Raw genomic sequence first — 15,376 nt, 5'->3', positions numbered from 1 at the left:
TTTTATTTTTTAATTTTTTTTGTGCAAATTTTATTCTGCTTGTATCTGAAAAGCTGCAGTATAATATATAACAATAATATATATAATAAACCTGATTCAGATTTTGGACAGTTCTTCAGTTTAATGATGATAAACAGCTGTTTTACTGCAACATTCATTTTAATTTAGTCCGATTTGTCCTTTTTAAAGTGCATGAAGTGATGTTGTTGACATTTCCTTGGAAAAAAAACCAAACTGATTGTAACCGGCACTGATGAGCTCGATGTAAAAAATCTCTTTGCAATTATAAATTCAGAGTTTGACAGTAACGTAACTTTCCTCGTCTGTCTCTGTTTTGAATTGAAGGTAAACTGATCCACTCGATGGTCGCTCACCTGGACTCCGTCACGAGTCTCGCCGTGGATCCGAACGGACTGTACCTCATGTCTGGAAGTGAGTGTCCCGCCGCCAAATTCTGTCCGACAAATTCAGAATATTTGAACATTAATATGTATTTTAACCGGTACATCGGTCTCAAACATTTTTTTTCAGTGGCATTTCCTTTATGGAGGACTGAAACTGACAAAATCAAAAATAAATAAATAAATAAATATGTCAATAAGTAAATGAAAACGCCAAAAATTACAATGTTTGTTTAATTTCCCATCTAATTTTCCATTTTAATTATCAACATATTTACTTGTTTATTTATTTGCTGATTTATTTTTATATGCACTCTGATGTCGATCAACCAACAGGCGCAAAGTTGACACCCCTGTTGCGCACCAGCCAGCCCCCTTATTTGGGTATTTGCATGGTGGAAATAATAAAAGTGGAAAATAATACAGAAATAAATAAGCAAATAAATACGAAAATGAATAAACTGATAAATAAAATGAAAAATAGTTGGGAAAATTAAATGAATATTGTAATTTTTGGCATTTTCATTTCTTTATTGACATATTTATTTATTTTTGATTTTGCCAGTTTCAGTTCTCCATACAGGAAATACCACTGAAAAAAATGTTTGAGACTGATGTACCAGTTAAAATACATATATATAAATAAATATATATATAGAAATAAAATGGAAAATTATATGGGAAATTAAATACATTTTGGCATTTTTGGCATTTTCATTTATTTATTGACTTTTTTTTTTTTTTTTTTTAATTATTTTGTCAGTTCTCCCTAGACCTGAGCCTGACGGTCACCTTTATCTATCGAATTCTTACACCCTTATATAGTTATTTATTAACACATTTATGTATTTATTTGTTTTCTTTGTTTCTTTATTTTTTCTGTTATTATTTTTTTAATTTATTTATTATTTTTATTTTGTAAGTTTCAGTTCTCCACAGTCCTTTATCATTTACTGACATATTTATTTATTTTTTAATATATTTTAAACACTTTTTTATTTAATTTTAATTTTTTATTTTGTCAGTTTCAGTCCTCCATAGTCCTGAGACTGACGGTCATTTATTATTTTTTTATCGTTATTGTTTATTATTATTTTTTAATTTAATTAAATTTTTTATTTTGTCAGTTTCAGTCCTCCATAGTCCTGAGCCTGACGCTCACCCTCCTCTTCATCCTCCTCTTCCTCTCTCTGTCTCTTCCTCCAGGTCACGACTGCTCGATCCGTCTGTGGAACATGGAGAGCAAGACGTGCATCCAGGAGTTCACCGCTCACCGCAAAAAGTTCGAGGAGTCGATCCACGACGTGGCGTTCCACCCCACCAAGTGCTACATCGGCAGCGCCGGGGCCGACGCGCTCGCCAAGGTGTTCGTATGACCCGACGGCAGCCGAGTGTGGCGCTCAGAGGACGGGAGGAGCGCCACAGAGGAGGAGGAGGAGCAGGAGGAGCAGGAGGAGCAGGAGGAGGAGCAGGTCGTCTTGATGCAGGAAACTGAAGGTGACAGTGAAGCCGGACGGCTCTTTTAACATCTGACGACTATTTGACCTCCACGCCGCCCCGCCCCTCTTCGGACTCAGGCTGGCCCGGGTCCCGAAACAAACGAACCTCTGGACGAGACGCTGAATGAAACAGGAAGTGGCAAAAAGTAAAAAAAAAACAAAAAAAAACAGGAACTCCTGGTACATTTTGGTAAAGCTGGAATCTTCTTTTATTTTTTCTTTAAAACTCTCACTGACCCAAAAAACAGTCGCGAAAAAACGCCCGCGTGCGTCGGTGTCGCTTCGAATTCTCGTTCATGATAATGTGCCTTTTTTCTTCACGCCATCAAACCGTTTAGCTCCGAAAGAAAAATGATTTTCCTCCTTTACAGTCAGATTTTAAAAAGTCCGAATGTGTCACGAATTCATCGAGCTCGCCTCGTTGATGTTCGTGTGAGCGCTGACGTCACCTCCTGATGACGTCACCTCCTGATGACGTCACCTCCTGATGACGTCACACTCAAAATTATTTTCTTGCGTTTTGAATTCGTTTGTTGTGATTTTTATTATTTTTTTCCTCTTTCTGTCGTCGCCTGCAGCATGAAGAAGACTTTTGAATCCGTCTGATTTTGGGGAGCGGTCGAGGTTCGTCCCCTAAATGCCCACACTGGGAGGTAAGAGGTCAAAGGTCACGACCTTTAGCTGTTCTGGAGTCGGCGACCCCCGTGGTGGCGGCGGAGGCGGAGACTCAGATCTCAAACACCTGAAGAGTTTCATCTCAAAGAGATCTTTAGACGATGCGACAAACACACAAAACGACGTCACAAACGACAACAAACACTTTTATTTTTACGCTCGTGACAAAACAAACGTGTCGGGGGTTTGGAGGCACATCAGCGAATTTAGGCAGCAGTGAGAAATGTTACGAAAAATAATCTCAAAGAGTTAAAATATTGCGAAAAAGTTCATCAGTTGTTTGAAAAAAGTGAAAATTTGATATATTCTAGATTCACTGCATGAAATGTAGCAATTATTATTCTGCTTTAAACTTTTTTATAATTATGGCCTTCAACAAGAAAAAATGATATAAATATATTTAAAAAAAAAAAAACAAACACCAGCCCCAAAAATACAGACGAGCACTTTTTCTAATGATCTTAGGAAATAATTTGATATATTTCTGATTTCTGTGAGCCATAATCATCCTAATTAAAACTGAAAAAAAGAGCTTGAAATATTTTGATTTACCTGTAATGAATATATAAAATATAAAATATAAAATATGAAAGTTTACCTTTTTCAATTAAGTTATAAAGAAAAATGAACATTTGTGCACCAAACGTGCACAAAAAAAAGACTTTTTCTGTAGAATATCAGAGTTATTACGGTCATGGAAAACATGGAAATGAATGTATAAATTCCAGGCCTGGAAAAACCTCAAATTAAATACAGCCTGAAAATTTTGACAAAAGTCACAAACTTTTGTCTCACAAACCTGTATAATAACACATGATGTGTTCAAGGACCTGCGGAAATCTGAAAATCCAACAACAGTTTCTGTTTCGACAGTTTCGGGCTGTTTTTAATGGTTTAATTTTTGGTCATTTTTAAAGAAAACGGAGGTCAGGCAACAACAGTTTTTAATCTGGAACCGAAATTTTGTGGGTTTTTTTGTAAAACGTTGGGGGGGGGCAACTATACAAGAAATATCCTGAAACTGCAAGAAATTAGTAAAATATTGAAAACAAGAAAAAATTACCCAGAAATTTAAAAAAAAGTTCCCCAAAAAGTATATTTATAGTTTTAGTAATTTTTCTAATTAATAGTATGTTCCAGAAGGGAAAAAGTATAAATATAAATTTATATATATATAATTATATATAATTATATATATGCATGTTCCTGTTTCTTACTTGGGTTTTTTGTGCATATTTCCAAGTAATTTTAAAAAAAAATTTTACTATTTTTTTGGCCTTGTTGTTCGTTGCCTTCCTTCTGTATTTAAAAGAAATCAAACCAATTTGTTTCCGTTATTAAGCCCAGACTGACAGAAGATAAACGACACGCAGGATATTTGGAAACGAAACTCTTCGAGTGTTTTTGACAGAAGCGACACGTTGTTCTTGATGACCGAGTCTCCGCCTGTAAACGCACCTGTTGGCAGGTGACACCTTCATATTCGTAGATTAAACGAAGAGCTTTTCTCCGACGTGAACTCTCACCTAAAAGCATCCGCTGAATCTGAAATAACCAAAATATTTCAGGTTCGAACTTTTGACCGGTTCACCCTTCAAACCCGGAGTGACACCTTTTTTTTTTTAGCTGCTTTCACACATTTTTCACAAGTATCACGAGTATTTCTTTTTAAAAGAAAAAACATGGAGAAAAAAGGCCAAAAGTAACTTAGTAAGAAATGTTCCTCAATTTGCAAGAAATTAGTAGATTTAGAAAATTATTTTCGAAAAGCTAGGGAAAAATGTCTAGGGAAAATAGAAAAATGCTAAGTAAAAGCTATATTTATATTGTAGCAAATTATCATAATTACAGTGCATATTTAAAATTATGCTGAAGAGTTGTCATAATTTTTTATGGGGTTTTTTTTTCATTTTTTACTTCATTTTTTAACCAATTTTCAGGTAATTTTCTCGTACTTTTTGCAAATGTCTCATTTTAGGGCCATTTCTTCTTAGCTGCTTATTGCCTTTTTTTCCCATATTTTTTAAAGAAATCGTGTCAGATGTTTTATTTCCTCACGTGTGTGAAATATTTTGGGCTGAATCTTTTCTGTTTCAGTTGTTTTTTATCAAACTGCGGCTCGATTTAAAAAACCTGCTGCTTCTTTTATCGTCTATTTATGGTGACAAACTGCAGCCAGAACAAAACCTGCAGTGACGCTTTTCCTCATTTCTTTCTTTTTTTTTTTTTTATCATATTTATTAATGACTTAAAAACGCCAAATTGAAGCCAAAAGATTCGAGACGACGAGATGCCTCCTACTAAACCTTGTTGTTGCTAATGCTAATTAGCTCGTTTTGTTGTGAAATAACGATAGTGCGACACTTTAAGCTGTTTAGTTCCCGAACCCGGAGATTTGTAAACGCTTTATATGCTGACTGCCTGAAAATATTGTATTTTGTGTAATTATTGTTATTATTTGGAGCGATTACTAGTTTTTTAAACGACTCTTTGTGTTTGGTGACAGACTTGTAAGATACAGGTAGATATTTTTTTTAAAGATGTTTTCTCTGTTTTACTTGAAAAGTGAAGTTTATTCCTTTGGGGTTCCTGCTGGTGTTGTAAGATGTACATGACTTTACCTCGCAGCACTACATAACACTTTGGTTTTTTGCTTTTTACCAAAATGATCATCTCGGACTTGCAGCTGCGTTCGCGCGGTGGAGGGAAACTTTGTCGCTTTTCTTTAAAGTGAGACGGTGTAAAAAAACAAAAAGGGCAAACAGATACGTGTACAGTTTTTAAATATTAAAGCAGATCTATTTATAAATGTGGTGTAATTTTAAGGTAAATTTGAAAGCGAAGTCGGTGAATCGTTTATCGAGTTGAGCTGAAAGATCAAACATTATTTATGGGACGTGCAAACACAGAAAGTCAGCGGCTGCAGTTTTATTTTCAGCTTTTTTTTTTTCTTTTAAAATTGTGCAGGAAATGAGCGAGGTCTGGTGGTTTGGTGCTTCATCTCAATCTGAGCGCGATAACAGAAATGTTACTTTGGAGGAAATGTTCATTGAAAACATCTGTTCACGTTTGTGTGACAGTACGGCACTTTTTAAAATTCAAACCTAAAAAAATGACGTTTTTAATATGTTTTCGGGTTGGTTGTCCATCCCATTGTTGTGAAAGCGATATCTCAAGAACGCCTTGAGGGAATTTCTTTGAATTTGGCACAAACGTCCGCTTAGATTCATCAATAAACTGATTAGATTTTGATGGTCAAAGGTCATGATGAGCTTGTGTCCATCTCATTCTTGTAAACACAATATCTCAAGAACACCTTGAGGATTTTTCAAAATTTGGCACAAATGTTCAATGCAGCCTATAAATGAACTACGTAGAATTTGGCCGATGGTAACAGTGACCTTGCATCCATCTTATTCTCTTCTTATTCTCGTGAACATGGTATCTCAAAAATACCTTGAGGGAATTTCTTAAAATTTGGCACAAACATCTACTTGGACTCAAGAATGAACTGATTAGAATCTGGTGTTCAAAGGTCAAGGTCACTGTGACCTTGCGACCATCTCTTTTTTGTACACACACTATCTTAAGAACACCTTAAGGGATTTTTTCAAATTTGGCACAAACGTCCACTTTGAATCACCAATGAACTGATTTGTATTTGATGGCCAAGGGCAAGGTCAAACTTTGCATCTCATTCTTGTTAATGCAGTATCTTAAGAATCCCCAGAGAGTTTCCTCAAATTAGGCACAAATGTCCACTCGGACTCAAAGATGAAATCATGAGAATTTGATGGTCAAAGGTCAAGGTTACTGTGACCTTGCCTCCGTCTCATTCTCTCAAAGGCAACAACTTAAGAACACATTTACAGAATTTCCTCAAATTTTGCACAAACGTCCACTTGTACTCACTGATGAACTGATCAGAATTTGGTGGGCATAGGTCAAAGGTCAGGGTCACTGTGGCCTTATGTGTACCTCACATCTTGTAAACACAATATCTCAAGAACACCTTGAAGGAATTTTTAAAATCTGGCACAAACATCCACTTTGAGACAAGGATGAAATAATGATTATATGATAAGATTTTGGTGATCGTAGGTCACTGTGACCACGTGTTGGTGTTTTTTTGCTGTAAGAATTCCTTCTCTTATTAGGACAGAAATTAGGATGGAAATTCTAGTTTTCTGCATATTTTGTCTCATTTATTTAACCTCAAATAATCCAGAATCTTAAACCCAAATTACACCAGACTCTATTCACCTGTTTATTTCACTTTCCGAGCAACAGAATCAATGTATTTGCCAAAAATTTACCATGTTACACTTTAATTATAAACCATCGCAGCTGATTATCGTCACTCACACTACATCAGCAGTAACACGAGCCCGTAGTGACGTCGGCAGCTGAACTCTTCACATTTATATTTTCTCGTCTTCAGTGGCCAAAAGCAGAGCTGAACCTTCAAACCGAATAAAAGCTGTTCAGTTTGCCTGTAAATGATTGTTGTCCTTTAATGTGTACAGTGAAACTATTAAAGAGAGATTATAGATGCTAATCTGGCTGTACATAAAGTACATACAGGTGTTGTCTCACTTTTTCATTGTTGTTCTTTTTTTTCAAAATGGGAGCGTGACAGATTTTATCAGTAAATAACAATAAAGGAATATGTTGTATATCATGATGGTGACGTTTGTTTATACACACACCAGCACTGATGCTTTTCTGTGCCTTCGCACCAGTGGACGTGATATCTCAAGAACACTTTAAGGGAATTTCTTAAAAATATGGCGCAAACGTCCACTTGGACTCAACGCTGAACTTCGGTAGTTTTAAGTTCGGTAGTTTTAAGGTCAAGGCCACGGTTACATTGTCTGTCCGGTTCTGGTGAACGTGATGTGTTATGAATGCTTTGAGGAAATTTCTTTGAATTTGGCACAAACGTTCACTTGGACTCATGTATGAACTGATTCGATTTTGATGGTTAAAAGGTTAAGGTCACTATAACCTCATCTGTCGGATTCTTGTGAACACGATATTTCAAGATTGCCTAAAAGTAACTTCTTCAAATTTGGCACAAATGTTCACTTGGACTCAATTATGAAGTGACTAGATTTTGGTAGCCAAAGTTTATTGTCAGTGTTACCTTGCTTACATTGCTTGTAAACACGATATCTCCAAATTTGGCACAAAAGCCCCTTCGGCTCAACTATGAACTGTTTCGATTTTGGTGGTTTAAAGGTCAAGCTCATTATGGCCTAGTGTGTCTCATTCTTTTGAGCACGAAATTTCAAGAATACCTTGAGGAAATTTCTTCAAATTTGGCACAAACGTCCACTTGGACTCAGTGATGAACTGATTAGATGAGAGATTTTGGTAGTCAAAGGTCAAGATCACCGTTACCTCATCCACGTAGAATTTGGTGTTAAAAGGGCAAGGTCACTGCGACCTTGTGTCTTTCTCATTCATGTGAACTCAGTATCTCGATCTTTTTTTCTCCATAGCTTTACATGTTCAAAATGCAGCAACTCATACAGGAAGCTGTGTGCTATGACATCATGGTAGTCTTTATTCGCAGAAGTGAGAAAAAAATGAAAATGAAAAGAGTTTGGAGTTATGAAGTTATGAAGGCATTTCATTTATAAAACATACTGTAAATACAACAAAGAAAAAAATATTAATTAGGAAATACATTTGCGTAAGGCGGAGAAAAAGTATAAAAGTCAACAACCAATGGCCAGCTTGGGTCAAGAATGGCCCATTTAATGTACTTTTACACCAAGTGGCTCAATTTATAGTAATTCATCATAATGTAGTTTATTAGATGATATTTTCTCAGAATAATCTTAATTTGTAAAGTAACTACTAACTTATTATGTTAAGTAAATCATGTGCTGGATCGCGCTAAAATAAGATGAATAAAATAAAACACAATGTATTTAAAATAGTTTTATAATTGTTTTGAACAAACAAACCAAACACCAAAAACCAGCAGCTGGGTGTCGTTACACCGTCCGGCCTGCAGGCGGCGGCGCGGCGCCGCTGATGAGCTCACTCTGCCTGTGAACGGCAGCAGAAGAAGTCAGCTAACACTGTAAACAAAGCTGAGCCGACAAACTGCTGAAAAACTGCTAAATCTGGACAAAAAGACATGATTTCTAACACCTCTGAGCGACATTTAAGTAAGTAGAGACGGAGATATTCGCCAAATAAATTCACGCTGACCGCGAAATTCAGTCTGAAAACGACCTTTGAGTCAGTCCGCTAACTAACTAGCATCGACGTGCTAAAGTTAAGAGGAAAGCTCGAAGGTTTGATCGATCCGGCTTCACCGGCCGATTTTATTCTGGATTATTTTCACTCTGGATTATGTGTCGTGGTGTTAACGGAGGCGGTGTTGAGTGAATCCGCGGCTGGAGTTGACTCGGCCGTCATGTTAGCTCAGTTAGCTCAGCGAGATCGTGACATCCAGACTTTAAATAAAGTTTTTATTCTCAGTCCATCAGATTTTATTGATAAAGCAGATTTCAAACAAATCTGATGTGATTCAGAGTGTATCGATCAACAGTTTGATCGAAGAGACAAAAACAAGAAACAACATAAATGCTTTTAATAAAGTACAAAACCGTAAGACGCTATAATAATAATATAATAATAATATACTTCTGTTATTGTTATTATTACTGATTTGTGATACTTTTACATTTTTCTGTACTTTTTTTCTTTACTCAGTATGTTGAATGTGGACCTGAAAGGACCAAAAAGATGAGAAGTATGTGATTAGGTTGTAAACATCTCCAATGTCCGTGTGTTTTTATATTGAATACATATAAAGTTTTTTTTAAAAAAAAGAGAGGCTGTGGTAGGGCTGAGCGATATGAAAAAAAGTCTTATTACAATATTTTTTCATATCAGTGGATATCGTATAATATATAACACGACATCAGATCAGTGTTTCTGTGGAGCTTAAAGGTTCCTTTGACTCCTCAGTGAGATATGAAGATATCATCAGGTTCATTTAGGTTAAATATTTATTTTCTGTCAGACATTGAACATGACAAATATACTGTAGAACAGCATCACCAGCTGGAGGACCTATTCTACTAAAACTCACAGAGGTCCAGGTACTAAAATGTCCTCCCAGCAAAGGTCCGAGCCTCAAACCTAAAATCAATACCACCATTAACTGAACATTTTATTTTGATTACGATTAAAGATCGATTATTTAGCTTTTTTTGTGGTTTGTTTTTTGCCCTCATAGTTCACTGACACAGTGTCATGTGACCATGGTGTGTTGGAGTGTAATAAACATATGATTTATTATTATTTATTAAACTTTCCAGCATTATATAAAAATGAAAAGCTCCAGCTGAAACAAACTTCAGTAAATTGAAGCACATTGTGCTGATAATAGGCCGACCTCTCCTGACTGCAGGACTCTGACTTCTCTCTCCGGCTTCAGACTGAGCCCGTGTCCGGCCCCGGAGCTGCCATGAGCCGGCCTGCGGTCTGACAGGAAGATAATGGCTGCAGAGCTGTTTCCCACTAAGAAGCTGGTCCCCTCCTCGTCCATCCAGCACTTCCAGCAGCAGAATCTGACCAACAACAACATCAGCGCCGCCGCCGCTCCGGGCTGCTGCAGCTGGCAGGGCCTGTACCCGACCATCCGGGAGAGGTGAAGGACCGCCGCCTCGCACAGCCGCTGTCTTCAGTTCAAGTCAACTTTATTCATAAAGCTCATTATCACAAATCACAGTTTGCCTCAGAGGGCTTTACAGCGTACGACATCCCTGTAACACCGAGAACACGTTACAAACCACAAACGTAATTAACCACGAATGTGATACAAATCTGCAGCTTTTAATGTAATAATCCACAAACGTTATAAATTTCCCACAAACGTAACAGCTGTTGTCTGTTACAAAGGGAATACGAAATATCCTGCAAATGTCCAGTAAAGAAATCTATGTGACATCCAGAGAAGATGAATATGCACGTCATATCAATGTCTTTTCTGGACGTCACGTAGATGTCTTTTTTGGACGTAGTATAGCGTTTTCCTGAAAATTAGTTTTTAAAAGAGGGGGCCAATAAATGGGCAAAGAAATCTATATTTATATTTAGAGAATTATTATAAGTATATATTCAAAATTATGTTACAGGGAAAAATGCTGATTCTTTTTCAGTAGAAAGCACTTTTCTGGTCATTTCCTTTTATTTTTTATTTCCAGGAAATTTTCTATTTTTTTTGCTAATTTCTTGTTAATTTTTAAATTGTTACTATATTGTAACATAAAGTGTTAACAGTTTTTTTGTTCTTGCAGGAATTCAGTCATGTTCAACAATGAGATGATGGCGGATGTTCACTTCGTGGTCGGGCCGCCCGGCGGCACGCAGCGAGTCCCGGGACACAAGGTAAAGTCCTGGACACGGTTTGAAAGGTGGCGGGTGGAGCTCTGCGGCTCGGACCGTCGATGTCTTTTTGTCTCCACAACACTGGAGACAAAATTTAACCAAAGACAGATATGGTTTTTTTGGTTTAGCTCAAATGAGGCGAGGAGGCTGAACACGGGACACGAGTAACAAGCAGAAAAAACAAAAGAAGAGTTTGGACGTTAAAAAAAGTTTCCTCGTTAAAAGACTCGATTACACCATAATTATCTTTTTTTAATTACAAATTGTGAAAATCTGAGATGAAGTCAGATGCAGGTTCAGATCAGATCTGTATCTGTTGTGACCGGAGACACCGTCTCTTTAATGGCGTCCATGTTGTCCCTCTGCTCTGTCAGTACGTCCTGGCCGTCGGCAGCTCCGTCTTCCACGCCATGTTCTACGGAGAGCTGGCGGAGGATCAGGACGAGATCCGGATCCCTGACGTGGAGCCGCCTTCGTTCCTCGCCATGTTGAAGTACGTCCGCCTCCGATTCATTCAGTGCTGTTGGACTGTGGACATTTAGCTCTGTCTCTACAGCAGGGACACTCGACTGTCTTTACATGGGGGACATGTTTCCAAAATGACAGGAGGTCAGGGGACAGTTTCTAGGATTTTAAGACATTTTTCAGATTTTAGTATGTTGCTCAGTTTTAGGACATTTGTAGGATTTGGGGACATTTCAGTAATTTTAGGATATTTCTAAGACTTAAGGACATTTTCAAGATTTCTAGGGTTTTAAAACATTTTGGGGGATTTTAGCACATTTCTCGATTTTAGGACATCTGTAGGATGTTTCAAGGATTTTCTTCTGGAGTTTATGGACATGTCTAGGCTTTTAGGACATTTTAAGGATTTTAGGACATTAGTGTCTCGGCTGTGTCCTCTGGCTCTTTTTTTGATCAACAAGCTCTATTTTGATGCTGTTTTATGTCTCTGACGCTGTGAATTGTTTTTGTCCTTTTAGTGTCCATAAGGTGTCAATCACTTTATTTTTACTGTAAATGAGAAAATGACTGTGGCCCCCTATCAGCGGCCGGATTTGGCCCGTGGGCCGTAGGTTGAGTATCACAGCTCTGCAGAAATGGTAACTTGTCAATAGAAAAGCAGCAGGAAGTGTTGAAATCTGGTTTTATTTCAGCATAAAAACGAGCAGAACTGTGATCGTGTGAACGCACTGACTCCGCCCCCTGCCTTCACAGGTACATCTACTGCGACGAGATCGACCTGTGCGCGGACACAGTGCTCGCCACACTCTACGCTGCCAAAAAGTACATCGTGCCTCACCTGGCGCGGGCCTGCGTCAACTTCCTGGAGACCAGCCTGAGCGCCAAGAACGCCTGCGTGCTGCTGTCTCAGAGCTGCCTGTTCGAGGAGCCCGACCTGACGCAGCGCTGCTGGGAGGTCATCGACGCGCAGGCCGAGCTCGCGCTGCGCTCCGAAGGCTTCTGCGACATCGACGCCCAGACGCTGGAGAGCATCCTGCGGCGGGAGACGCTCAACGCCAAAGAGATGGTGGTGTTCGAGGCGGCGCTAAACTGGGCGGAGGCCGAGTGTCAACGACAAGACCTGACGCCGACCATCGAGAACAAGCGTCTGGTGCTGGGGAAGGCCATCTACCTGATCCGCATCCCCACCATGGTGCTGGAGGACTTCGCAAACGGAGCGGCGCAGTCCGGCGTGCTCACGCTCAACGAGACGAACGACATCTTCCTGTGGTACACCGCCGCCAAGAAGCCCGAACTGTTGTTCTGCACCAAACCTCGAAAAGGCCTGGCGCCGCAGCGCTGCCACCGCTTCCAGTCCTGCGCCTACCGGAGCAACCAGTGGCGGTATCGGGGCCGCTGCGACAGCATCCAGTTCGCCGTGGACAAACGCGTCTTCATCGCCGGCTTCGGCCTGTACGGCTCCAGCTGCGGGTCGGCCGAGTACAGCGCCAAGATCGAGCTGAAGCGTCAGGGCGTGCCGATGGCGCAGAGGATCATCAAGTACTTCTCGGACGGCTCCAGCAGCACCTTCCCCGTGTGGTTCGACTACCCGGTGCAGATCGAACCCGACACCTTCTACACCGCCAGCGTGGTGCTCGACGGCAACGAGCTCAGCTACTTCGGCCAGGAGGGCATGACGGAGGTGCAGTGCGGGAAAGTGACCTTCCAGTTCCAGTGCTCCTCGGACAGCACCAACGGCACCGGAGTGCAGGGAGGCCAGATCCCCGAACTCATCTTCTACGCCTGAGCCGGGCGGCACGGAGGGCGCCGCCGCCGCCGCAGAGATTCCTGCTTCACTGCCATGGAGACTTTTACTTTGAAAGCGTGGAGACGAGTCCTCGGGAAGCTGCTTTTGGAGGACGGACTCCCGGATTTACTGCCGAGCCTTCGAGGCCATTTCAAGAAGTCTGAATCCTCACATTCCTTCTGTCGATGTTTTCGTTTCCCGGCAGCTGTCGTCGCGTCATCGTTGTCTTCGTAAAGCAGGACTTTAAACAAACCTGCGAGTTATCGGTCGCCATTGGATACAGCGATGAAATCGTGATATACGTTGTTTTATATTGCGATTATTGATAAGAATTAAATACATTTTCCAGAAAAGTAAATGTGTAAAGTGCATACGAGGATGAAACATGGAGACTCTGAGACTGTCGGATGAATTAAAGTGCTTCATCACAGTGATGCAAATATCGTATAAAAATCCAATATTTCCATAAAGCAGTCTGTCCGTAATGTCCCGAACACAGACGTTTAACGAGAGTTAACGTGTTCAAACTGCAGTAAAATCTACGTGTTTTTATCCAAAGAAGAGTTTTCTGCACCCAGACAGCGACTGCCAGGGTTCCCGGTCACCGAAAATTTGGGGAAGTCATGAAATTAGTAGAAATCTTGTTTTTTTGTGTGTGCAGGAAACAGTTACAGTAATCTCGGAACATGACGGCAAATTTATTTATGCAGCTTTCAACGTAACGTAGCTCTAATATGCACCGCTGTGTGACATGACAACATCGCGTGAATTTTTTTTCTTTAAACATTTTTGTTGATTTTTTTTCTTTAAAAAAATATGGATTTTTTTTAGAAAAAAAAATTCATTTTTCTTAATTTTTTTTCTTTCATTTTTTTCTTTTTAGAAATTCAAGGAAATATTCTCGTAACTTATTTCTTGCTTATTTTTTAGGTACTTTCTTTGGTTGCTCATTTCCTTCTTTCCATGTTTTTGAGAAAAGTTACGCTAATTTGCTCGAGTTTCAAAGGCTTAATGAGCAACAAGCGGCGCGAACAAACGCATCGAATTAATTACATTTGAAAAAAAAACAGCTGCAGTCTGTTTGACGCATCATTGGCGCTGTCGTCATCTCCGCGCAGAAACCAAGTTTTCAGTTTCTTGCCATGAAGAGAAAGTTTTCATATCTATGAGAGAAACACGAGACGTGAAAAGTTGAATTTTTGAAGACGTGGAAACATTCCTGTTACTGAAGGACCGTAAAACGTGTCGTTTCCGGTTGTTTTTTTGGTATTTAAACTGACTGACACACTCTTATATTTGTTATCTGACAGCTGAAAACATCCCGTCTGTTTTTATACTCGATTTCACACAAACTGTCGCCCTCCTCTGGTGCTCCCGCTTCTTCTTCTGTGGTGATTTAAAGGGACATTTCACCCATAATCCACCTGAAACTCTTACCTGTGCACCTGCAGCCTCACAGCTCACCTGGGAGGATTTCAGCTCTAATAACGTTGATCTTTTTTTGTGTTGCATTGTCTCAGACGTCGCTCCTACTGTCTACAGCTCCTGTGCTTTTATTTTGAAAAACCTCGTTTGTTTTCCATGCTGAGTTTGTGTTTCGTTACTGTCGTGTGTAAATATTTCGTGTTTGTGTGCTGACACACTTCTTCGTATACTCTCTTTGAAAATGGAGGAGAACAAAAACTGTTTTTTTATCAGACTCTAACTTGAAGAAACGTATTTTTGGATGTTTTGTTTCCTGTTTTCTGATTCCAGCAGGAATGTGCAGTGAGAGTCGGTGGCCTTATGAATGTGATGTGGTGACAAAATTTGGAAATAAAAGGTTCAAGTGGATTTTTTTTCAGTTTATTTGTGAATCCAGCAGGTGTCGGGGTTCATACGCTAATGGAAAAAAAGTACGTCCCGATTTTTTATTTTATTTTTTAAAGTCATGGAATTTTTTTCACAAACTTTCTGTATTTATAGTTTCGGGTAGTCATGAATGGTGTCATTTACCAAAAAAAATGTGAAGAAATTTTTTTTTTCTTAAAAATCACCCAAAAAAAGAAAAAACAGCTCCATAATTTTTTCTTTAAAACTTAAACAGAAAAAAATGTCTTTTAAATATTGCATTTTTTTTCTTTAAAAATCACCCA

The 15,376-nt window shown here is 39.2% G+C and overlaps 2 protein-coding genes across 4 annotated transcripts in view; both read left to right on the top strand.

The window, feature by feature from the left end:
- strn (striatin, calmodulin binding protein) overlaps positions 1-7,251 on the top strand; it is a 54,622-nt gene extending 47,371 nt beyond the window's left edge. For both annotated transcript variants that reach the window (XM_088075175.1, XM_088075174.1), the window contains 2 exons: positions 346-432; positions 1,608-7,251. In XM_088075175.1, coding sequence (XP_087931301.1) covers positions 346-432; positions 1,608-1,777 — 257 coding nt within the window. In that variant the 3' untranslated portion in view covers positions 1,778-7,251. The remainder of the gene's footprint in view (positions 1-345; positions 433-1,607) is intronic.
- A 1,354-nt stretch (positions 7,252-8,605) lies between these two features.
- On the top strand, positions 8,606-15,074 carry btbd3a (BTB domain containing 3a). Of its 2 annotated transcripts, none has more exons than XM_042485746.2 (5): positions 8,606-8,757; positions 10,038-10,250; positions 10,900-10,990; positions 11,365-11,483; positions 12,209-15,074. In XM_042485746.2, the coding sequence occupies exons 2-5, from the start codon at positions 10,099-10,101 to the stop codon at positions 13,239-13,241; spliced, it is 1,395 nt and encodes a 464-aa protein (XP_042341680.1). In that variant the 5' UTR covers positions 8,606-8,757; positions 10,038-10,098; the 3' UTR covers positions 13,242-15,074. The 2 variants fall into 2 exon arrangements, with proteins under 2 accessions (XP_042341680.1, XP_042341681.1); XM_042485747.2 differs by having other exon boundaries at positions 8,611-8,757; positions 10,011-10,250.
- The last annotated feature ends 302 nt before the right edge of the window (positions 15,075-15,376 follow it).

The sequence above is a fragment of the Plectropomus leopardus genome, chromosome 3, assembly GCF_026936395.1.
Source record: "Plectropomus leopardus strain MGB_pleo_1.0 chromosome 3, ASM2693639v1, whole genome shotgun sequence".
NCBI lineage: Eukaryota > Metazoa > Chordata > Actinopteri > Perciformes > Serranidae > Plectropomus > Plectropomus leopardus.
The sequence above is the reverse complement of the archived record's forward strand: the minus strand, read 5'-3'. Positions and strand labels throughout refer to the sequence as shown.

Coding starts and splice junctions, on each gene's coding strand:
- btbd3a (XM_042485746.2), top strand. CDS start 10,099: ATGGCTGCAGAGCTGTTTCCCACTAAGAAGCTGGTCCCCTCCTCGTCC. Junction 10,991..11,364: donor AGCGAGTCCCGGGACACAAG/GTAAAGTCCTGG, acceptor CTGCTCTGTCAG/TACGTCCTGGCCGTCGGCAG. Junction 11,484..12,208: donor TCGTTCCTCGCCATGTTGAA/GTACGTCCGCCT, acceptor CTGCCTTCACAG/GTACATCTACTGCGACGAGA.